Source organism: Pleurodeles waltl, chromosome 7, assembly GCF_031143425.1.
Source record: "Pleurodeles waltl isolate 20211129_DDA chromosome 7, aPleWal1.hap1.20221129, whole genome shotgun sequence".
Lineage (NCBI taxonomy): Eukaryota > Metazoa > Chordata > Amphibia > Caudata > Salamandridae > Pleurodeles > Pleurodeles waltl.
Genome location: NC_090446.1, coordinates 90,552,565 through 90,576,725, shown reverse-complemented (window position 1 = coordinate 90,576,725; position 24,161 = coordinate 90,552,565). Strand labels below are relative to the sequence as shown.

The 24,161-nt window shown below is 44.8% G+C and overlaps 1 protein-coding gene across 2 annotated transcripts in view; it reads right to left on the bottom strand.

Annotated features, from left to right (window-relative positions):
• Positions 1-10,733: 10,733 nt before the first annotated feature.
• The window catches only part of CDH26 (cadherin 26), a 319,857-nt gene continuing 306,429 nt past the window's right edge, over positions 10,734-24,161 (bottom strand). For both annotated transcript variants that reach the window (XM_069243134.1, XM_069243133.1), the window contains one exon: positions 10,734-14,862. In XM_069243134.1, the coding sequence (XP_069099235.1) occupies positions 14,674-14,862 (189 nt within the window). In that variant the 3' untranslated portion in view covers positions 10,734-14,673. The remainder of the gene's footprint in view (positions 14,863-24,161) is intronic.

Below are 24,161 nucleotides of genomic sequence, written 5' to 3'. Positions count from 1 at the left end.
ACCCTGCATCTTCCTCCAGACCTGGACCCAGCCGTGTGGTGGTAGCAGGACTCTCCCGTGGCCAACCAACTCCTGCCACAACATCAACCTCCGCCGGCACACAAACCAGCACAGACCCTCCTGTGGACCCAGCTGCCTTCCTGGCATTGACCAGAAAATTGGACAAGTTAGTTAAAAAGGTGGACGACCTGAGGGAGGACATGAGTTACATCAAAAAGAAGGTCCGCTCCATCAGGCGCACACTACGGAGGGCAAATCTGTAGCACTTTTGCCCTCTTGAACTTTTACCCCTCCCCTCTCACCTCTTTCCTATTTTCTACTGTTAGTTGGGTTTTGGGGATTAGTATTAGGATAAGTATAGGTAATTAGCTTAGTTAGTGTTAGGGAAGGGGGTGGGGGGTCCTTATTCTTTCTATCTTATATTTTTGTGTGGGTGGGTGGGTGGGGGGCAATGTTGGGATTCCTGTTTAAAAAAAAAAAAAAAAAAACAATTCTGAAAATTTCAAAAAAATATATGTTTGTTTAGGATAGTATAGTATGTGTGTAGGTTAGTAAGTGTTGTCCTGCATGTGTCTTGTCTCATAATGGGAAGTGGGGGGTTGATGTTTAGATCGTTTCGTTACATGTGTAGAGTAAGTTTAGCTTAGGTTAGTTAGGGACAGTTGTGGGTTAGTAGTAGTCAGGTTAGATTAGTGTAGGTTTACCTTTCCCTTAGTTGCCTCTTGTATTACTCAATTGAAATAAATATTTAGTTAACCCTTTACATGATGCGTTAGGTGCTACATTATCATGGCCTTGACATCAGTGTAGCAGAATGTTTTAGTATGACATTTGTGTCCTATGCTCGCCATCCCCAGGAAATTGAGGTTTCACATCCCAGCTACCCGTGTGCTAACTTGGTAAGTATCCACCATGTGGGAGACCCACCATTGGTAGTGTGCATTGATCACCAAGGTTTTGTTTCGGTATGTATCCTACTTCACAAAGAGTGCTTCCAGACTTGTTATTGTGGGTAAATTGATAGGTCGGACAGCAGTGTGAAGTTCAGGGAGATCTTTGTAGATGAGGAGTTGTTCACACTCTTGTCTTGTTGCTTTCATTGCTGACCTACATCATGTGTGTACTGATTCAGCATGACTTTCCTTCATGGAAGTATACTCCGTGAGGGTGATTGATGCAGTGTAATTTGTTCATGATTCCTTACATTATGCGGCATTAATTCCTATTTATGTATTGCATGGTGCCTACATTTCTCAGCCACCATTTGTTCTCTGGAATAGCGATAGATGGTGCATCATTCTGTCCAACACAGCATGATTGTGTGTGCTTAGTTCCTTCATCAGTTATTTTCCTCAGTATGGTAAGGCTATGATGCAATCCTGGCCACTGCACAGATGTTTCAGTATACATGAAATCAGGACAGTACTATAGAGAATCGACATGGTTGCCACACAGCCACTTTGGAGTTAGGTACTGCACAGTTGAAGTGTGAAATGACACAGAGACACAATAGGTGTGCAAGTGCTATTTATTTATAGGTGGTGTAGTGCAAATTGTCCATTCACCATATTTGCTGAGTCCGTTCTGGTGCATTATTACCTGGTGATCCTACAGAAGGGGTGTGGATGATGCTCCTGACATGCTGGGGTGATGTCACAGACAGTGCAGAGGAACAGGAATTGGAAAATAGTTGGAGAGAGACATTCACTGGCAATGGGGACAAGTCATACAGTGGATTGCCAAACAGTCATTGAGTGTAGTTGTAGTGAGACTGGCCTTTGACAAAACGTAGGACCTTGGTCAGAGTAGGCCATGGTGCAGGGACTAGGGCTTCCGGGTACTCTTGCGTGTGAATGTTATCTGTTCCATGTCTTCTTCTTCTGATGTGTGTGTTGCCTGGTGTGTCCTTGTTGTTGTTGGTTGTGAAGGGGCAACACACACCTCAGTGTTAGAAGACATGGAGGCAGACATCCCGGGGGCTGCTCCCTGTGGAGTTATGAAGGGCAGTACTGCAGCAAGGAGGGCCTGCTGGCTTTTCAGAATGGCAGCCACATCACGATGGTAGGCAGCCAGGTCGGCCCTGAGGGGTTCTATGTTGCATTCGTGCACACGTTGACTGGCTTGCAGTTGTAGTTGTTGTGTCCACTGGATGACAGCTGTGCAGATTTCCTTCTGTGTTTTTAAAAGTTCCTGCAAGAGCGATGTTCGGGCTTGCATAGCAGCTGCCTGATCAGCAGAAGACATCATGCACGAACGCACCCCCTCAAGGCTGGCTGCCATAGTTTGCATCCCCACCCGCACCTCCTTGGCCAGCTCCCGCTGGACCCCAACGACGGTTCTTTCGAAGCTGGTGCCAGTGTCGTCAGAGTCCTCAGCTGTGTTGGAGCTGGCAGGTCTTACAATTGGGGTGGCGGGTGGTTCTCCTGTGGTGGCTGCTTCTTCTGTGCTCCTCCTTGTGACTGAAGGTGGGGTTTGGAGGCTTTCAAGGACCATTTGAATGGTCTCTTCTGGGATGTTTATGGGCTCGTCATCCATGTCATCAGGGAACTCAGGGACAGGCATATCGGCAGGAGATCCGTGTTCCTCTGCAATGAAACAGGGTACAATTAGTGTGTCTGTGTTGTGACAATTTTGCACTAAGATACAAGCCTTTGGATGCCTTAACTTTGTGCTCTGTGTTTGTCTTGGTATCTGCTGTCCGTCATAGGGCATTGTTGTAGGCCTATGGCCCACCTGTGTGTCACATGTATGATATGGAGCTATCAGATATGTCTGCCTGATCGCCTCTAGGTGTTGCTTTGTAATTATTTAGGAATAGGCGTGTTTTTGTCCTACTCCTCCCTCGGTGTTTAACTATTGTTATGGAGGGACATTTTGTTGGGTGGGCTCTCATTATCCTACATGTGATTACTGGCTTTCTAGGCAGCAGGATAGCTAATGGTGTGGGGGACTAAGTCTGACCCACTTGTAAATAACTCTGTCACCCTGATATTTCATTTTGCTCAGACTAACTAGCAGTGCCTCTGGTCTCCCACATCAAAGGAATGTTTAGACATCCGAGCGCATGACTTCTTTGGAACTTCTCAGGGAAGTCGTGGTCACTCAGATCCTACACAATTATCTCTTTTCCGGTATGTTTCCATACACAAATGAGAAAGACAGTATTTGTTTAATATGAGGTTTCATTGTACAACTGACTTGTTGAAATTTAGGTGTGAGCCACAATAACCCAAACAATACACACTGTTAGAAGTGAAATAGTCCGCAGGAGAGTAATACATTAGTACACAGCTATCATGGTGCCTAACAGTTTCTACTCTCCCTCTGCTTGTTCTATGTATAGCACAGCATGTTAAGTTTGGAGCTTGCCTGTCGGAATCACTGGGGAGACATCATCCCTCATATCAGAGGAATGGCCTGTGATCTGGTTGTGCATCAGCAGCAAGGCAGGCAGCATCTAGTTGTGTTTCTCTGTTTGGAAACTCCCTCATGCGTGTCTTGGGACAAGGAAGTGATTTTATAAGTCATATGTCATCGTGATGACAAAGTTTCCCTACGCGGGAATGCCAAATCTTAACCCCTACCACATCTATCAGCAAAGTACCAGACTGTATCCTTGACTGGGGCACAGAGTGAATATGTTCTGGCAAACTCCAGTGCAGAAGTAGGCAAAACAGTGTGATTTGACTAATTAACAACACCTTAGGACTGGCTATTTGCTAAATTAACTGATAGGAAGGGCAATGAGAAGCATTTAGTGCAAAGTGCTCTGAGGCTCTTAGATGTGAGCAAATGAGTAAAAGTACATTCAGGGTAAGATGCACAAAGGCCTCCAGCCTGAGGCTAATGCGCAAAGTATACGTTACACTTGCCACAATACACTTTGACTGACTGTGGGTGTTGTGACTGCCCTGCCAGCACACTTGCCTCTCAGGACCGGCCCCATACACTTTTTATTCACATTGCATGAACTGTACATGTTACGTGGCATTACCTATGCATGTCAATGTTAGGATGTGGTATGGATGTAAACATTGTTGATGTTTGAAGATGATGTTGGGTCATGTGTGTTTAATTGGATTGGCCTGTTTATCGTATGAAGGTCCTATTTGGTTGTCAGACTTTGCAGGTGTGTTTCAGGGACCAGTTGCCTGTGTCCCCTCCTCAGGTGTTGTCTGAGCAGTATGACATTAGTGATGTAGCCTTGTTAGCCAGGCACGTGTGGGACCCTGACGTATGCAGCATGTGTGTGTCGTTAGTGCTGTGTGGCTCCTAATGCTGTTTACTTTGGCTTATGTATGTGTCACGTATGGACTTTCGGCATTTGAGTGTACTGGTGCCTTTGTCTTATTTCTACGAATAGTTGCGGATGTCATCCTCACCCCCTAATTTGGGTATGTATGTTCCATGGGGAGGTTCCTGCCATTTGGTACTATAGCTGCACAGAGATGAGAGGTATTATTGTCAACTGTTGTGGCAGTTACATTGCAGTTGTTGTTTTGGCTACTGCATTACTGATAGGGACCTAGTTGATGTAGGATAGATTTTGCAACACAAGTGCCTGGATGTGAGTTTGACGTAGTGGCCTTCACACCTGTCGCTGCTTTCCCTTGGCTCTATTGTTGTCATTACAGGATGGCCCCATGGGAGTGTTGTTGGTGCTGTATTTTTTCGTGCCCCAGATTCAGTCTGTGCTGGGCATGCCCCCCTGCCGTGCCCCTTTACCCATGCCACTTCATATATGTGCTGACTTACATGCATTGTGTAGTAGGTATCCCCCCCCTGCTTACAGTCCCCATTAGTGCATTATAATTCCCCATGCGACTTACCCTGCATGTGCGTTGTGTCGTGGTAGTCTGCGCTGTCCTGTCCTTGAATCCCTGTGACGATCTCCTCCGGGATGACGGCTGTGACCATCTCCTCCATGTGGCCCAGGGCCTCCTGTTGTGCTGGACTCCCCCCTCCAGTCTGCATTGCTGCCTTCCTGTTCCTGGCCATTTTCTCTTTTGTCCTACGTTTGCAGTCATGCCAGCGTTTCTTACACTCAGTGACTGTGCGGCGTTCTTCAGCCACACTGTTGATCTTGTCCACTATTTGTTTCCATATGGCCTCTCTCCTACTGAGTTGCAATTTAGAGGAGATGAAAAGTTGGTGCTGGTGTTCCGTCACCTCTTTCACCAGGATTTCCTGCTCCTCTTCACTGAAGCGACACTTTCTTTTTTTTCTAATAATGTCCTGGTTCCTGTATGGATCTTCCTGGCTGGTTCCTGGTCTGCTCTCATCCTCCTGGGGTCTGTAGTGGCATCTGGGATCATTTTGGCTCTCCTCTGCTGAGAGGGCAGTTTTCGCGCAAAATTTTTACGCAATAGCGTGAAAAAAAACAGCGATTTCCGGATTGCGCTGTTGTAAATCGACCCATAGTGATGTGCGTCGCCTTTACATTGGTTTCCTTTACGACGGAACACCGCTGTGTGCGTCACGAAATAATGACTCCCACCTGTTGGTTGCGCCGCCGTACGTCAAAGTATAAATTTGACGCCCGCACAGCACTTCAAAATGGCGTTAGACGGCGCTAATTTTTTTGACGCAAAACTGCGTTGGTGCAGTTTTGCGTCAAAAAGTATAAATATGGCCCAGTATGCTGCCACCACTGCTTTATGTGCCTCACCCAGGACAATGGTAGTGTCCTCAGATCACTTTGGAGGTGCTCGTGGCGTGGTCCTCCAGGCCACAGGAAAGGGCCCTGATCTTGCGTAGCCAGGACTGGCCAAGGGCTCGATGCTCACCCTAAGTTAGTGTGACCGAAGGACCAATACAGTTGAGCTCTTGTGACCGAGAAAAATGCCAGTAAAGCATGGAGAGGGCATTCCCATCCCTACGTTACCCGACATTGTAACACATACATATTTTTTGAAGTGGGATTTTCAGCTCTACCCTGTCATTATGCTGTTTGAAGATGAGGGGCCTTTCCTTTTGCGATCAGGTGACTTAAAGACCCGGCACATGCTTGTGCCCTGAGGATTCTTTTTTCAATTGTTTTTAGATAGATTGAAATAAATCAGGTAGAATAAATAGTGTGCACCTAATTGTTATACTATATTTTGTTTGAACTGTCATCACACTACTTGTCTGACTCGCTTTACTCATTTTATATTACTGTTGTGTAAAGTTGTGCATTAAGCAGATTTGCAGTTTTGCATGCATTTTTCAAGAATGCTTTTTTATAAATGTTGGATGCTGCATACATTTCAAGGCCTATAAAAAGAGAAGCTGCTTTTGTGGTGCCATGAAACGGTTGCCTGAGCCCTTCAAGGCCACCAGGGGCCGTTGGTGGACCGCCACAATGAGGCAGCCATTCCCTGATAGGAGCCTCCACATAGGCGGGACAACCCATGGCTGGAAATCCTCACTTTAAGTGGGCTGAATTGTACCTCCTACAAAGTCACATGTAAACGTTTACACACGTCGATTTACTTTGTGGGAGACGCTTAAACATCTTTTGCTCCTATATTATATATCTTTAAATTGCTACATCAAATATATATGGTCTCATGCACTTTTTAATGCAACATACTTCAAGTGCTCAATTTGCAAAACAGTAAGTACCAGGACCCAAACTTTTGTTCAGATGTCTATTGTAGGCACGACAAATATATTGGGTGGCAAACACCTCAAAGGCTGAATAGGTTGTGTTCCACCTCTTTCATCCACCAGAATCCCCCACCTCATTACCTCGCTCTTACAGGTTCTTTCTCAACCCAGCGTTCTCCTTTTTGGCAATGTTTTTCCATCTTTCTCTTCCTTTGCCCCTTTTGTGCTCTTCTATTTCTTGGTCAGGCTAAAGATCTGGTGAGGAAAATAAATGCTGGTCCCCAAAAGTGGCTCTCTGTGCTCCCGAAACTTGTCAGCCTGGTTAACATGGTGTCAAATTCCAGTGTATTATGGCTGATAGAGGTTTTACAATAACACGTAGAAACCTGAACACTAACAAAGTTCAACCTATCAAGGGTCCCTGGGAGGTGTACTGGAGGTGATGAGGCCTCACCCATGTGAGTATAGATAATGTTGGATTCTTCATTGATCAGAACATCAAAGATTAACACAGTTAGGAATTTATAAACTTCACACTTGTATAGTGCACTACTCACCCACTAGGGTCTCAAGGCACTGTACACATACCACTGTGGAACCCCTCCTGGCTTTTCCCTGTGAGGCACCCACTCCTGGGTAACCCCCAGGGTGAAGCCAGGCATCCAAGTGCTGTCAGGGCCATTGTGGAGATTAAGCAAGCTATTGCCCAGAGTTACAAAGTGGGACCCATTAATTAGATTAGGCACCGAGGCGAGAATTATCTGGTCCAAGGGAATTGAGCCCGAGACCCACCGAGGTGGGAATTGAACCCTGGTCCCAGACCAGATATCTGCATCAGGGTCTGCCACTCTAAACATTGTGCCACACTTCTCCACACTATAAAAGGTGCACCTAAACACATGGAACACAGCAATGATGTAAACCCTCATGACTACTGACCAATGGTTTTACGACGTAAAGTGAAAGGCTGGTGGTATTGCGTTTATCGTCTGTAATGCTTGTTGTTGCTGTCTTAACGTGTTGGCAACCAATTCCAGATTAGGGGGCATATCTAAGAGCCCTTGCGCCACCTTAGCATCGCTTTAGCATCATTTTGTTGACGCTAAGGCAACACTAAGTTGTCCTATTCCCTACACCATATTTACAAAGCTGCATAGTGTATGAAATGCGCCACTTTGTAAACCCTTGCCACATTATGCCTGTGCAAGGCATAATGTATGCAAGGGGGCATACCGGGGCTAGAAGGACCCCGAAAAATGGAGCAGTGAAATTAACAGATGTCACTGTGCCATTTGTGGCGTCAAATTTTTTGATGCTAGTGTAGCTAAGTGCCACAATAGCGTTACAAATTTTGATGCTATCGTGCTAACGACCGCCATGGTGCACCATATTATAAATATGGCGTAACCATGGTGTTGTTAGGTGCCGATAGGGGGGCTCAGAAAAACTGGCATATCAGCTCTGATGTACCACTTTTTCATAAATATTGGAAATTGTCTTCAGCATTCTCTTCCATAATGCCTTTACAGTACCAAGGGGAAGGGCGGACAGTCCTTAATTTCTGCCAGGGTTTTCTAGTGCTCAGCACCGGCACTTATTTCTCAACACCAGCACTTATTCCTGACATGGGGTCACTGTCAGGCTATTTTTGTGCAGAACACATCGATAGATTGTTTAAAAATCATCACAGAGATAAAGTAAAATAACGATAGCTCATCAAGGCCTTTCTTACAGGTTTAGTGACAGGGAATAATCCAAATGGTCACATTTTCTGGAGTATTATGGTTAGTCAGTCATGAGTAACGGACCCACAGGCATTTTGGGCAGAGCTAGCAGATTGAACAAGCTACAGTGATGTGTCGTGAAATACCTTAGGCAACACAAAAGGATGATTGGCGGAGTGCTAAACAATGCAAACATTCACCCCCAGTCATAGATCTGGGTTTAATCCATCGTTCTTTTGCTCGGGCACAGGCACTTATGTTTACAAATTAAGCACTGGAGTTGGGATAATTATGAGCCCTGAATTCACTCCAAAAATATTAGTTTTTGTACATTGGAGTTTGTGTGTTCAGCAGAAAAAGTGAGAGGTTCTCTGACATTCACTCATGGATATACATTGGAAATACCTGTGTTAGATAATATTTTACCACATCAGGGTCCTGTTAAACACATGAACTAATTTCTCTGTAAGATACATTTTTTTTAATGGACTGTATGGGAAAATTCCCAGGTAAATGTCTTTGTGGTATTGGGCTTTATTAGGTGATTGGACGGAAAAATAATTCTAGTTTGTTTCTACAATATTCAGTGCCACAAGCTGTTGAATGAGAAATCTATATCTGAACCTCATTCAGCCAGGCACCTTTTAAAGCAATAACAACTGATCTCTTATCCCTAATGGAAACCCCTGAACTACTGGACACTGGTGAAGGGCCGCCCCAATGGCAGTGCACTGTGCCTTACACACTAAAAACAATTTTGGGAGAAGTATTTTTTGTGGACTATAGGACCAAGAACCCCATATGCACTTGTCCCAACGCCTTTGTGTATTGTGAGGAAGAGATGTGGGAGATTTGGGCTCTGAATTAAAAATGACCAATGTCTCTTCAGTTCTAATTCCCTAAAAATATTAGAGCTGAATTGCTGGATTGTGGTCATGTGGATAAGTAGCATTTGGAGTATTGCAACATCACTGAGTGCTGAGTATGTTTAATTAACCAACATAGTCATTCACAACACACCTTGTCCATAAGAGGCATATGGTCATAAAGTACCTCGACTCCCTAAAAAAGGCATTGTGGGATGGGGTACCTATTCCCTCGATTTGGAAGAGTCCTCCAAATTGTTGGCCTCAGAACCATGTGCAGTTTTCACTTTTAAAAATGGCATCCTCAGAGAAGAAATTCAGAATCACTACAATGGCAGCATCAATGGGTTCAGCGCGTAGAGTAGACCAGATGTGGCCAAAGAAGGTAGGACCAGCCCCGGACGGGACAGAAGTGTTGTGTCAGTATGCATTGCCATTTTTTGCACTTCTATTATGTCATCTGATATAAATTATGGGGCAGATTTAAGAGCCCTTTGTGCCATATATCGCCACATTAGCATCATTTTTTTACGCTAATGTGGCAATATTATGGCAAAAATGCCTCGCCACATTTACAAAGTGGTGCAATGCATGCATTGCGGCACTTTGTAACTCTTTGTGCACATTATGCATGCGTCATGCATAATGTATGCAAGGAGGGCGTTCCCTCATTAGTGTGACCCCAAAAATGGAGCAGTGGAATCTAGGAGATTCCACTGCACCATTTTTTGCGGCTAGGTTTAACGCCTGCTCAGGGCAGGCGTTAAAAAGAGCCCACGATAGGTTACAATGGCCCCCTCTGTACTGTTCAGGGTTAGTGCCACAATGTTGGCACTAACCCTGAACAGTACATCAATAGCATCAAAAATGTTGACGCTATTGCCCCCTACCCTGTGTCATGGTGGGACGTATTTTAAATATGGTGCACACATGGTGGCGGTAGGGGAGGCTAAGGGGAGCAAGAAAAGTGGTGCTGCACTGCGTGCAGCACCATGTTTCTTAAATCTGCCCCTATATTTTTCTCTGCTCAGGTGGGTTAGCCAGAAGACCAAGGAGTTCACTGAAAAGGACTGGTACATTTTGAAAATGGCACAGGGCGAAGGTAGCTTCTAGGACATGGTCTGGACGTGTTATGTAATTGAGACTGGGTTGTTAAAGTTAGGCATTAAAAAGAAAAAGTTTTTGTTGTGTGTTTGATTGATATGTTGGAAGCCTCGTAGGCCCACAGTGTTTCTGTAAATTGAAATCTGCCTGAAATAAAAATGTTTTCCCACAACCTGAACCTGCACCTGTAGTTTGTCTTGTCAGTCCTTCCCAAAGAATGGTTTGAACAAGAAAAAATAGCCTTTTAAAATGTTTGCAGGCCCCACCCTTGTTCTATTTTTAATGGCAAAGGCTGGTCACAATAAAAAAATGGATTTGTTATAAAAATTCATCTGAAAAGGAGCAAAATATCATTGCACTGTATTGTAGGTTTCTGACAGTGAAATCATCTGCATAAAAGTGCAATCAATACAAAAAGTACAATACATCAAAGATGATCATTTCCAACTTCCAGTAAAATGTGTTTATTACAAAATGTTATTGAACAGAGAGAAAAAAACAATACAAAGAATGATGTATGTGCTTCAATTGTATAAACATACCTCTTATGTAAAGCATTTTAAAACAATTTATAAAAAAAGATCTGAGCCAAAAAAGTGTAATTTGTTCAAAGAGCAGTGTCCCAAATGGCGTGTGCAAAAAATCACAGTTGGCGTCAACTCCAGAAATGTCCAGGCAGGAGAGTGTCCTTCCGGGTACCTAAGCTTCAAACTTCTTTTAAAAGCTATCCCATTGCCTTCAAAGGAAGAACTGGAAACATAGTTGAGCATTATTATCTGCTTTTCTCACGAGGTCTAGGGTTGGAGTTTTCAGTGAAGAGTGAATGTAGACATCTATCCAGACATGCGTAGTAAGCCAAACAGATATTAGTCATGATTCACAAACTTAGACATGCATAAAGCCTTTAATTTGGAATCCAGAGAAGTTGGTTTGTGCTCATAAAAGGGGTCATTTATGAGATGAGTAAATAAACACCAAGGATTGGGGGAGAACATGTATGGCTATTCACAACTTCCACTAGAATTTCTTTCCATGCTTGAAAAGGTTGGAAATTTGCTCTTGATAAAGAAAGAAACATATCCATTTCCGTATGGGGGAGGTGGAGGGGAAAACCATTGGTCCAAATAAGGAGGGAACACGTCCGGCGTACTAGAAGCACTTTCTTCATGGAAAAAATAATCACCCCTTGCAAAAATATAAAGTAAGGTACCTCTGACCTTGCTCAACAGATTGTATTCACTCATGCAAAAGTGAACCTCACAAGAGTTTGCCAGGTGCAAACCTGGAAATCTCTGACATCTCAGATTTTCAGTCATAAACTTTTTTTGAATTTAATAGTCAGTAAATCTCTCGATGTAGAATATTGTGTGTGTATATTTTTGGGATGCTGTGTTTAGATAGATCTTGATTTGTATTATAAATTCTTGCAGGCCCCAGGACCTTAAAACAAATTAAGTGACTGCATATTAAATGCACCATGTGTAATAGGTGAGTTACTGGCCAAAAGGCAGGAGTGAGCATAGTCCTGGAGCGAGGCACTTCCACCACTGTGTAAGACTGAAACTTATCTGACATCATTTGCTACCATTTGAACAACCTATGAATGGTAACTAGACTCAGTCTGCTCTATTTTAATAGGGTATAGGTGCTAGGAGAAAGTAAATGTAAGTCTTTTGGAAATATCCCATCTCACAGTTGATACCAGAGTGGTTGCATGGTTATAGATCAAGGGATAGCTTGCTTCTTAAGATTCCATACTCACTATTTTCTTCTTGGCATTACTAGATACTTTGCCTCTCAAGCTTGATGGTTGGGGAGTATTGTGCATGACTGCCTATTGGAAACCTATCAGCAGCAGCTCTGCCTTTGAGGCATGAAGGCAAAGTAAGCCTCATCTCCTGATAGCTCAACCATTGGCCATCAGATCTCCATAGTCATTGAATCACTACGGATCATAGGTCTGTAAGTCAGGTGACATCCAGCCATACTAACATCTGGTTCACTATGTGTGTAAGTGGAGATCGTTTTGTTACTCAACAGGGGCTATAGAATTTTAAAGAGGGCAGACCTAGTTCATGACTTGGGGTCACCAGCACAGAAGTTACAGCAAAGTACTGTGTTGCCCTACACATTGTGTGCACAACTTCACTCAGTCTTTCAAAGAAGTACCTGCGACCAAATGCATCAGGTGCCTACGAAGCACTTTTGTAACACCACTATTACCACATATCGGTGTCTGTGATTTCCCTTGAGTTTCAACAACAATGCTATGCCTTGTCGTGAGGTTACCTTGGCTATTACACAGACACATTATTTTGGCCTAGGCCTGCAGCTTGTGCCCTTTCACTCGGAGGCATGCATTCCCCTATTATTTTATCGTCTTCTCTACCTGTCTATCTTCTTAAGATAAGTAATTAGCAGTGTGCATGCATTCCCACTGCATGGTGCTTCCACTGGAGCAATGGTACCCCACCAACATTACAGTGCTGATGCTGGTGATGCCAGTGAAGGTGACTGTTATGAAGAAAGGGTTGGGTCCACTTTGGCACCTGGAAAGAACTTCAAGTAAGTATTGTGCAAAAATAATACATTCACCAGAAAGAACATTATCGAAGGTAAGCACCTAGTTCTTGATGAATTGACTCCTATGCTTAAGGTATCCACAACACAAGGACGCATTCAATTCGCTGCTTACATGAATTTGGGCAATTAGTGGACATTTAGTGGCACCTTGGAGTCGGTTTGGGGAGCAGCTGATATACTCTACATTAACACAACCTTGCCTTCGTTAATGCGTGAGGGCCCTTAAGTAAGTAGTTAGGACTTCCAATGCGAGTTAAATTGATAAAGTCATACACTTTCATAACAGAAGTCAACAAAACTCTGATTGAAAAAACAACGGTATGGTAAAATACCATCACTTTGGGTACTTCTTGCCTCCTTATTCTGTTTGTTTGCATTAGGAATGTTCTAGTCTGACGAGGCACGCTGTCACACAGTTCTTTTACATATGAAATGGTGCAATAGTTTTTTTTTTCACTTTCATGTTTCACCTAGAACGCACATGCAATCTAAGAAAACACATGTGAATGTTGAGTTGCTGTTTTTTTACCAACCAAGTTAAGAGGAAATTCTTGTCCAAAGTACAGAAAACAAATGGGTCAATGACTTCAGGGAAAGTGTTACGTATTTACAACAGAACCATATTTAAGAATGATCAGATGGATGCAATAAAGCAGGTCTTTCTGATTTCTAGCACTGTCTATTGAGTTACCTTTAATTAACGCCAGGTCTGCGTACACTAGTGTGTCACCTTCCACTTATCATGATGATCCCTGAAAAACCATTAATTTCCAATGTTTTGCTGCAGTCACGAATGACGATGGTTTGACCATAATTTTAGCCAAGATTTTCCCTCTGGCTTAACCCCCAGGTGTCAGTCTTCTCTCCTGATATTGCCTTTTCCTTATTCTGTGAACACCTGAGCCTTTTATATTTCCTGCATTTAATTGGATACCTTGGGCCTGATTTAGAACTTGTGGGATGGAATACTCCATCACAAACTTGACGGATATCGCTTCCACCATATTACGATTACAATAGGATATAATGAGACTGTAATATGGTGGACGGGATATCCATTACGTTTGTCACAGAGTATTCCCGTCCGTTAAGATCTAATCAGGCCCCCTTGTCTCTCTCCAGTTTAAGATTTCCTGGGTGATCGTTCCCTGCTCACAGATGTTAAGATCCTGCAACAAAACTGTGAAGAACACCTAAAGTCTGATTGAGAAGGGGCCCTTTCAGGAATTGCACTTCATGCTAACAAATGATATAGAAGCAAGAGGCCACAAAAAGGACATACTTGAGACAATATTGATGTTGCATTTCTTGATGCCAGGAGAGAACCTTACCTCTAAGTGCAATGAACAAAATGCCATTCTGGGGGTTTCTTAAATCATGAAGTGATGAAATGTGATACAAATAAAGATTCCCTTCTTCCCAAACAGACAGAATTGACTTTGCAGATAGCAGCATTGGTCATCACTGGACCAGATGATTCCCATGTATGGAATTATTGCTAGATTGCTGGACCATCCTGATACTTGACAGTCATTCATACCATCACTACTAAACAATTCGCATCATGTATCACCTGAGAGTACCATCCCTACAAAACATATGTACAATGAGAGTGTGCTTGGCTCTATACCAGGAACTGTCTTTTTACATAGTGTTACATACAACAGTCTAAACATGTAAGCATGCTCGACAGCACATGTTGAAGTTGATATCCTAGATAGCTCTTGTTCTGTTTTTCTGTTATGTGCACATTGAATTTACAAACTGGAGCAAGGCTGTCTCATTGGTGATGCAGAAGATTGTGCTCACTGCCGACAGATATCCCCCAGAGCAGCAAACTTGGGCCCTAAATGATCCAAGAAGTTATTGTCCATGTCATCCGGAAATGTAAAGGAGTCGACCGATTCAATTCTTTCCAGTTCTCCTTCATAGGCATAAATACAAGGCTTGTAGGAGATCAGGTCGTCTTCATAGTCTCGTAGCCCATGTAGTCTCTGGGGAGAGAAAGGAAAATAGGTGTCACATAAAGTCAGACCAAACCATGCAGTATGATGGACCAAAGCTCTATCCGAATGACGCAGAATTGGATACCTTCATCAATTTCTGATGGTCCTCATGAAAAATAAAGGACTCAAAACATTTAGGGGCATATTTAAGATAAGTGGTGCTGCATCCAATGCAGCACCACTTTTCTAGTGCCCCTTAGCACCCCCTACTGCCACCATGTGTGCACTGTATTTAATATACGGCACACCATGGCACAGGGTAGGGGCAATAGCGTCAAGGATTTTGACGCTATTGATGTACATTGCAGGACTAGCACCAAAACTTTGCAGGACTACCACCAAAAATGTTGGTGCTAGTCCAGCAAAGAACATAGAGGCCCATTTTAATAAATGGCATGCCTCCTTTTAATGCCTGCTCAGAGCAGGTGTAAAAAAATGCTGCTAAAAATGGTGCAATAAAAAAATATTTTAGATTTCAATACACCACTTATTTGTCCCCTCTAACAGGGAAACACCCCCCTTGCATACATTATGCCTGGGGAAGGCATAATGTGGCGTTAGAGTATGCATGCATTGCGCCACTTTGTGAATATGGTGCAGCATTTTGGCCATTAAATTCCCACGTTATTGTCAAAAAAATGATGCTAATGTTGCGATATATGGTGCTAGGCCCTCCTAAACCTGGGCCTTTGATTTTACCCTAGAAGCTTTAAATAACTGCTGATCTGAAAGAAGTTCCATAAAAAAAAATTACAAAAAAAACATTAACTGGCTTCACTTTCAATTAAAAATAAATGTATCCGGAGCATCGTTTTATCTTCAAGATAATGCTTCTAACACCTTTGTCATGGGAGCTGATAGGCACAAAGTGAGTGGAATCCAACATTAGATAAACTTGGATAATGTAGGAAGGATGCACTTTATTATGTATTGTATTATGTGTGCAATAGTTTATGGTAACTTCTTAAAATAAATTATTTTGATGATCACGATGATAAAAGGATGACCCTAGCAGCAGGGGGCAGAAGCATTCATTTGTGACCTTTCTGTGAATAAGAACAATGTGATATGAAATGAATGAGACTGGCCACGAGTTTGTGTTCACATACATTTAACTGGTGGCATAGAACCTGTGGGGAGCTGAAGGCTTCTGTTTTCAGACAGCCTTGGGTGCACAGAAGCCTGCAGTGCAGTAAGCTGGAGAAGCAATCAGCCTTAGTTCAGATTGACCACCTTTAGGGCGCTGACAGGGTTCTCAGTAGTTATAGATGCAATTACACTGTATGTGCTGGAACTCAGAGCATCTTCTTTCATTGATCAAGCACAAAAACAAGGATGCTTTATGAAATGTAAGCCACTAATCTAAGACTACATGAGCACATAGCATTGCTATTCAAGATAAGATGCTTTACCTAACTTCTTTGCTTTTCACACTGAAGTTTATTCATATTCTCCTACAGCTCAGAACTCTTGAAACACTCCATTTTTCACAATCAACAATAACTGAATTGTCTGTTTCATAAGTCCATTGGCACTTTTGGCCATTCCAATGCATAAATAGAAGGTATAATTCAGTTATAATTGTGTTTAATTATTCAAATGAGCCATATCATATCATATGTCAAACAAAAGCAACTTTTAATGCTAATAGTTAGAGATTTAAGACAGCCAAATATTTTAAATAAGGTTGGCTGCATCGTAATGTTGGTCGAGTGGTCTTTATAGAGACCCCTTGTGAGGAAAGCTGTTCAAAGAATCTTATGATTAACTCTCTTGCCGAATAGTTATTGCACAAACAAAATATGTATGAATGAAAACTTATTTGTATCTGAAATCCTCAATGGATCTTAGGGACACTGATCTATAGGCATCCAACAAGGTTGACCTTAAAATCTTTGCCACGGGAAGTTGACAGATGATCACATTAAGCCAACCAAACAGTGTTGCAAATGCCAACAGAATGTCATCACTATTGGTCAAGTTATACAGACATAAAAGTCTTAGGCACAGGTACTTCCTAAATGTAAGATTGCAGAACTATTGAAAAGCTCAGACATCTATACCATATCCCATGTCAGGCGTGTTTGCCAAAGGTTATGAAATAGCAGATGCGTTACCATGAGCTCAGCATCTGTCTCCAAACTCTATAGTGTTCTACATTTAGGAGTATTTCAGGAGTCAAAACCAAGGCACTGTTATAGCTCCATTCATTATACATTGAGTGGCAACAAACAGCCAATAATTCACAGAATTATTCCAACCGATCAATCAACCCAGTATCGCTACTCCATAAATTTGAACACACTTTACAAGATTAAATGACAAGCACAGCCCCCAAAAGACATCACCAATTGAGTTCACCACACCTGATCTTTATCCATTTGTAATACAGCTGCTCGCGGCGCTAACAGCAGGACACCAATATATTCTTTGTGGGTGAAGCTGATTTTTCACAGTACGCATAGAAAGTGAGAAGTCTATGTGAGCTCACTCTCTAGGCACATGTTCATGTCTACAATTTGCTCATAGAAAGAAATGCAACATCTTTGCCGAAATTTTGCATAATTATGCTAAAGGAATTCACATGAAGTTTGCACAGCACTAGAGTTAACAAATCCCTGAGAGACAATTCAAGTGTGAAGTATCTATCCTCAACATGTCCTCTGTAAGTTAGCGGGCAGATACTGTGGCCTATGATTAAAATAAGAATTGTTGAGTTTGGGTGGCACAAGATGGTGGGCACTATTCACTTGCGATCCTTCACCTGGAGCATCCTAATAGTAATAAAAAGCATCCTAAAATCCTAATACAACACTTCACTTCTGATTGGGTGTTGCTGTGATTGCAGCAGAACAGCCTCCAGAAGAACAGGTGCCTGGAGAGGCAAAGAGACAATGGTGGCTGCTTGGCTGTGAGGAGTAGCCCGTAACAAAAATGACGACCTGCTGGAGCTGTCCTGGGGCCTAATTTTGCCAGATGAGGACTTCTCCTCCTCGGTGGGCAATTGTCACTTCACTTGTCACAAAAGGCACACCGACCCCACCCCTCTGAGCAACACCCCACCCACTTGACCAGCTACCCACCAGCAACTCGCTTGCACCCTCCTCAACACTTGATAACTCAGCAAATACAGCACTGAGGTCTGGGACCTTATCAACACTCTTGCTCCTGACATCATCTTCCTAACCCAGACCTGACTCCACCCTGCATCAGCCCCCAACATCAAAGCCACCATGCCAGCAGGATACAGGATCACCCACTGTGAGAAAGTAGCCTCTTTCTAGCCTTGTTACCCCCACTTTTGGCCTGTTTGTGAGTGTATGTCAGGGTGTTTTCACTGTCTCACTGGGATCCTCCTAGCCAGGGCCCAGTGCTCATAGTGAAAACCCTATGTTTTCAGTATGTTTGTTATGTGTCACTGGGACCCTGCTAGTCAGGACCCCAGTGCTCATAAGTTTGTGACCTATAGGTATGTGTTCCCTGTGTGATGCCTAACTGTCTCACTGAGGCTCTGCTAACCAGAACCTCAGTGGTTATGCTCTCTCTTTACAAATTGTCACTAACAGGCTAGTGACCAATTTTACCAATTTACATTGGCTTACTGGAACACCCTTATAATTCCCTAGTATATGGTACTGAGGTACCCAGGGTATTGGGGTTCCAGGAGATCCCTATGGGCTGCAGCATTTCTTTTGCCACCCATAGGGAGCTCTGACAATTCTTACACAGGCCTGCCACTGCAGCCTGAGTGAAATAACGTCCACGTTATTTCACAGCCATTTTACACTGCACTTAAGTAACTTATAAGTCACCTATATGTCTAACCTTTACCTGATAAAGGTTGGGTGCTAAGTTACTTAGTGTGTGGGCACCCTGGCACTAGCCAAGGTGCCCCCACATTGTTCAGGGCCAATTCCCCGGACTTTGTGAGTGCGGGGACACCATTACACGCGTGCACTACATATAGGTCACTACCTATATGTAGCTTCACAATGGTAACTCCGAATATGGCCATGTAACATGTCTATGATCATGGAATTGCCCCCTCTATGCCATCCTGGCATAGTTGACACAATCCCATGATCCCAGTGGTCTGTAGCACAGACCCTGGTACTGCCAAACTGCCTTTCCCGGGGTTTCACTGCAGCTGCTGCTGCTGCCAGCCCCTCAGACAGGCTTCTGCCCTCCTGGGGTCCAGCCAGGCCTGGCCCAGGATGGCAGAACAAAGGACTTCCTCTGAGAGAGGGTGTTACACCCTCTCCCTTTGGAAAATGGTGTGAAGGCAGGGGAGGAGTAGCCTCCCCCAGCCTCTGGAAATGCTTTCATGGGCACACATGGTGCCCATTTCTGCATAAGCCAGTCTACACCGGTTCAGGGACCCCTTAGCCCTGCACTGGCGCGAAACTGGACAAAGGAAAGGGGAGTGACCACTCCCCTGACCTGTACCTCCCCTGGGAGGTGCCCAGAGCTCCTCCAGTGTGCTCCAGACCTCTGCCATCTTGGAAACGGAGGTGCTGCTGTCACACTGGACTGCTCTGAGTGGCCAGTGCCATCAGGTGACATCAGAGACTCCTTCTGATAGGCTCCTTCAGGTGTTGCTAGCCTATCTTCTCTCCTAAGTAGCCAAACCCTCTTTTCTGGCTATTTAGGGTCTCTGCTTTGGGGATTTCCTTAGATAACGAATGCAAGAGCTCATCTGAGTTCCTCTGCATCTCTCTCTTCACCTTCTGCCAAGGAATCGACTGCTGACCGCGCTGGAAGCCTGCAAAACTGCAACAAAGTAGCGAAGACGACTACTGCAACTCTGTAACGCTGATCCTGCCGCCTTCTCGACTGTTTTCCTGGTGGTGCATGCTGTGGGGGTAGTCTGCCTCCTCTCTGCACTAGAAGCTCCGAAGAAATCTCCCGTGGGTCGACGGAATCGTCCCCCTGCAACCGCAGGCACCAAAGAACTGCATCACCGGTACCTTGGGTCTCCTCTCAGCACGACGAGCGAGGTCCCTTGAATCCAGCAACTCTGTCCAAGTGACTCCCACAGTCCAGTGACTCTTCAGTCCAAGTTTGGTGGATGTAAGTCCTTGCCTCCCCACGCCAGACTGCATTGCTGGGAACTACAACTTTTGCAGCTACTCCGGCCTCTGTGCACTTCCGGTGGAAATCCTTTGTGCACAGTCCAGCCTGGGTCCACGGCACTCTAACCTGCATTGCACGACCTCCTAAGTTGTTCTCCGGCGACGTGGGACTCCTTTGTGCGACTTCGGGTGAGCACCATTTCACGCATCCTTGTAGTGCCTGTTTCTGGCACTTCTGCAGGTGCTGCCTGCTGCTGAGAGGGCTCCTTCTCTTGCTCGACACCCCCTCTGTCCCCAGACGCAATTGGCGACATCCTGGTCCCTCCTGGGCCACAGCAGCATCCAAAAACACTAACCGCACGATTTGCAGCTAGCAAGGTTTGTTGGCGGTCTTTCGGCGGGAAAACACTTCTACACGACTCTCCACGGCGTGGGGGATCCATCCTCCAAAGGGGAAGTCTCTAGCCCTTGTCGTTCCTGCAGAAACCTCAGCTTCTACTGTCCAGTAGCAGCTTCTTTGCACCCACAGCTGGCATTTCCTAGGCATCTGCCCATCTCCGACTTGCTTGTGACTTTTGGACTTGGTCCCCTTGTTCCACAGGTACCCTCGACTGGAAATCCATCGTTGTTGCATTGTTGGTTTGTGTCTTTCCTGCAGAATTCCCCTATCACGACTTCTATATCCTTTGAGGAACTTTAGTGCACTTTGCACTCACTTTTCAGGGTCTTGGGGTGGGCTATTTTTCTAACCCTTACTATTTTCTAATAGTCCCAGCGACCCTCTACAAGGTCACATAGGTTTGGGGTCCATTCGTGGTTCGCATTCCACTTTTGGAGTATATGGTTTGTGTTGCCCCTATCCCTATGTGTCCCCATTGCATCCTATTGTAACTATACATTGTTTGCACTGTTTTCTAAGACTATTACTGCATATTTTGGTATTGTGTACATATATCTTGTGTATATTTGCTATCCTCATACTGAGGGTACTCACTGAGATACTTTTGGCATATTGTCATAAAAATAAAGTACCTTTATTTTTAGTATATCTGTGTATTGTGTTTTCTTATGATATTGTGCATATGACACTAGTGGTACTGTAGGAGCTTCACTCGTCTCCTAGTTCAGCCTAAGCTGCTCTGCTAAGCTACCATTATCTATCAGCCTATGCTGCTAGACACCCTATACACTAATAAGGGATAACTGGGCCTGGTGCAAGGTGTAAGTACCCCTTGGTACTCACTACAAGCCAGTCCAGCCTCCTACACCCACCACAACTGCATCAACAAGCCAGGTGGAGGAATCGCCATCATCCACAGAGACTCCATCAAATGCACCACCGCCATGGACGACACCATCCCAGCAATGCAATCTCATCACCGATTTTATTGTCTCTCTCGCTATTGTTTCAAAGGACTACATGTTCCTGGGTGACCTCAACTTCCACATTGAAGACATAACCAACCCTAACTCTGCCAACCTCCTCGATGACCTGAACAACATCGGCTTCACCCAACGGGTACACGACCCCATGCACATCACAGGACACACGCTCAACCCCATACTCACCTAAGGCAATCATACCAAATACAGCCACACCACCAGAACTGCCTACATATCAGCACACAGCCTATACCACCTCCAACTACATGAGAGGGAAAAAAATCCATGGAATAGCGCATCAAAACTAACCACAACATCGGCAAGGAGCTCTTCCGCATAGTCATGGAATTCAACAACCCTACAAAGGCAACAAGCACATCTCTCCTTCTCAGAACCTATGCGTCAGCCTCGTGCATTTTTTCCATGACAAAATCTCCAAAATCTACACAAACTTTAACCCCAAACTCAAGCCTGAAGACTTTTTCAATGGCCATATCTCCACACACAGCCATCCCAAGGCTAACCACCTAGAACCACATCACCACTCAGGCCACCATCACCATCATGAAATCAATCCACTTAGGGGCCCCACCTGACTCATGCCCCAACCACATCTTCAACCTAGGAGCACACAGGATTGGCCTCAAACTTTCCACTCTACTTAACACCTCACTGGATTCTGCCACCTTCTCAGAAGGCTCGAAGCACACAGAAATGAAACCCCTGCTGAAGAAACCTTCAGCGAACTCCAACAAATGCAGCAACTACCGATACACCTTCCTACTCCCTCGTACAGTCAAAGTCATTGAAAAGCCATCAAACAACAACTCAGTATCTACTTGGAACACAATCACCACCTGGATGACTCCCAATCTGGATTCCACAGCAACCACAGTACCAAGACAGCCATCACCACAGCCAGAGATAACATCTGGGCCCTCCTCGACAAAGCCAAGACAGCCGCCCCAATCCTCCTAGATCTCTCAACAGCCTTCGACACCATCCCCCACCATATGCTCATGACTAGACTTATGACCTAGGTATCCAAGGAACTGCCCTCAGATGGATCTCTTTCTTCCTCACCAACAGAACACAGGCCCACCCTCCACTCTTCACTCTTCACCCCCAAATCCAAAGAAATTTCCTGCGGGTTTCCCTCAAGGCTCATCACTCAGCTCCACCCTCTTCAACATCTACATGTCTCCCCTTCCCAATATAGTATGATACCACGGACAGAACATTATATCGCACGATGACACACAACTCTCCCTCTATGAAAACTCCACAATCACCAGAGCTAACTTCCACCAGTGTATGATCAGCATTGCCAACTGGATGAGGAATAAGTGCCTCAAGTTCAACACAGGCAAGAGTGAAGTGTTGATCTTTGGCAACAACTCCCCCTGGGATGTCCCTTGGTGGTCCCCAGAACTGGGGCCCATTCCAACCCCAGCTAAGCCCACCAGGAATCTCTGTATCATCTAGAACAGCAAATTTACCATGAGGTCTCAAGTCAACACAGTGTCATCGTCCTGCTTCTTCATCCTGCGCATGTTACATAAAAGTTTAAAGTGGCTTTCCCAAAATGTAAGACGCACCATCACCCAAGCCCTCATCACCAGTCGACTAGGCTATGAAAACACACTCTACATGATAATCAAGGCCCACCTTGTTCAAAGACTGCAGTCCACCCAGAATGCCACAGCAAGCCTCATCCTAGATCGCCCTCATCGCAGCCACATCTCACCCCCCACTGGCTCCTGCTTCAGAAGAGGTGCCAGTTCAAGGTCCACATCCATGTGTTCAAGGCCCTGCATGACTCCAGACCCACCTACATCAACCACTGCCTGACATTCCACAAACCCTCCCAACATTTCCGCTCCACCTTCCTTGCACTGGCCCATACCCCTGCATACAATGCAGCACAGCAAAAGGACGCTCCATTTCCTACCTTGCAGCCAAAGCCTGGAACGGCCTCCCCCTGCACCTCAGGACCTCCCCAACTCTACAGGAGTTCTTTTAGATGCTGAAAACCTGGCTCTCTGACTGAAAGCCTGGACCCTGCCAGTGCCTGGATACCCTCACAGATGACAAGTCATGCTCTGCAAGTTGACTGATTGATTAACATATTGAGGGATTGATTGGTTACATGAGGACCCCCTTTGTGGCCTGAGGCTGCAGACGTGCTGGTTGGCTCCTTTGGACTCAGAAGATGAGTCTCACCTTGTGATCCTTAGTCTCTGCGTGTGGCCTGGGAGCCCTACTTGTCCAAAGAGCACTCCATGGTATGGGTTGTATGGCATGTGTGGCACCCCCATTAAAGCCCTGAGAGAACTCTCCATGTTACTAAACTGTGGAAAACTAGAGACACTCAGGTGCAAAGGACACTTTGTTCCTGTGGCAGTCTCCCTTTTTCTTGGTCGGTGGAGCCCTGTGGAGATGTCCCTCATTGTGCACTGGCCAGTGAGTTGAGAGTGGTAGCCTGGCTGTCACTGGGAGCTGTTTTGCAACCTGTACTGTGAGAAGACTCCTCCTGGGAGCGTGTAGCCTTCTCCTCCTGGAAGGCAGCCCAGGGCCAAACCTGAGTGGACCCTGTAAAGATGACAGCCTCCATGGCCTAACAAGGCAGCCTCAAACCCAGTTGGTGTCCTGGTGTGTTGTTTTGAACTGGGAGATAAGGTGAGCCTGGTGAATAGAGTTTGTCACTCATAGTTGCACTCGCCCCAAAGGAATAGGGGAAAATGAGGTGCTCCTGGTCCTACAAAGGAGAAAGACAAAACTTTTTCCAAGCAGGGCAAGCTCAACAAGTTTGTCTAGCTCCTCTAACAGGGT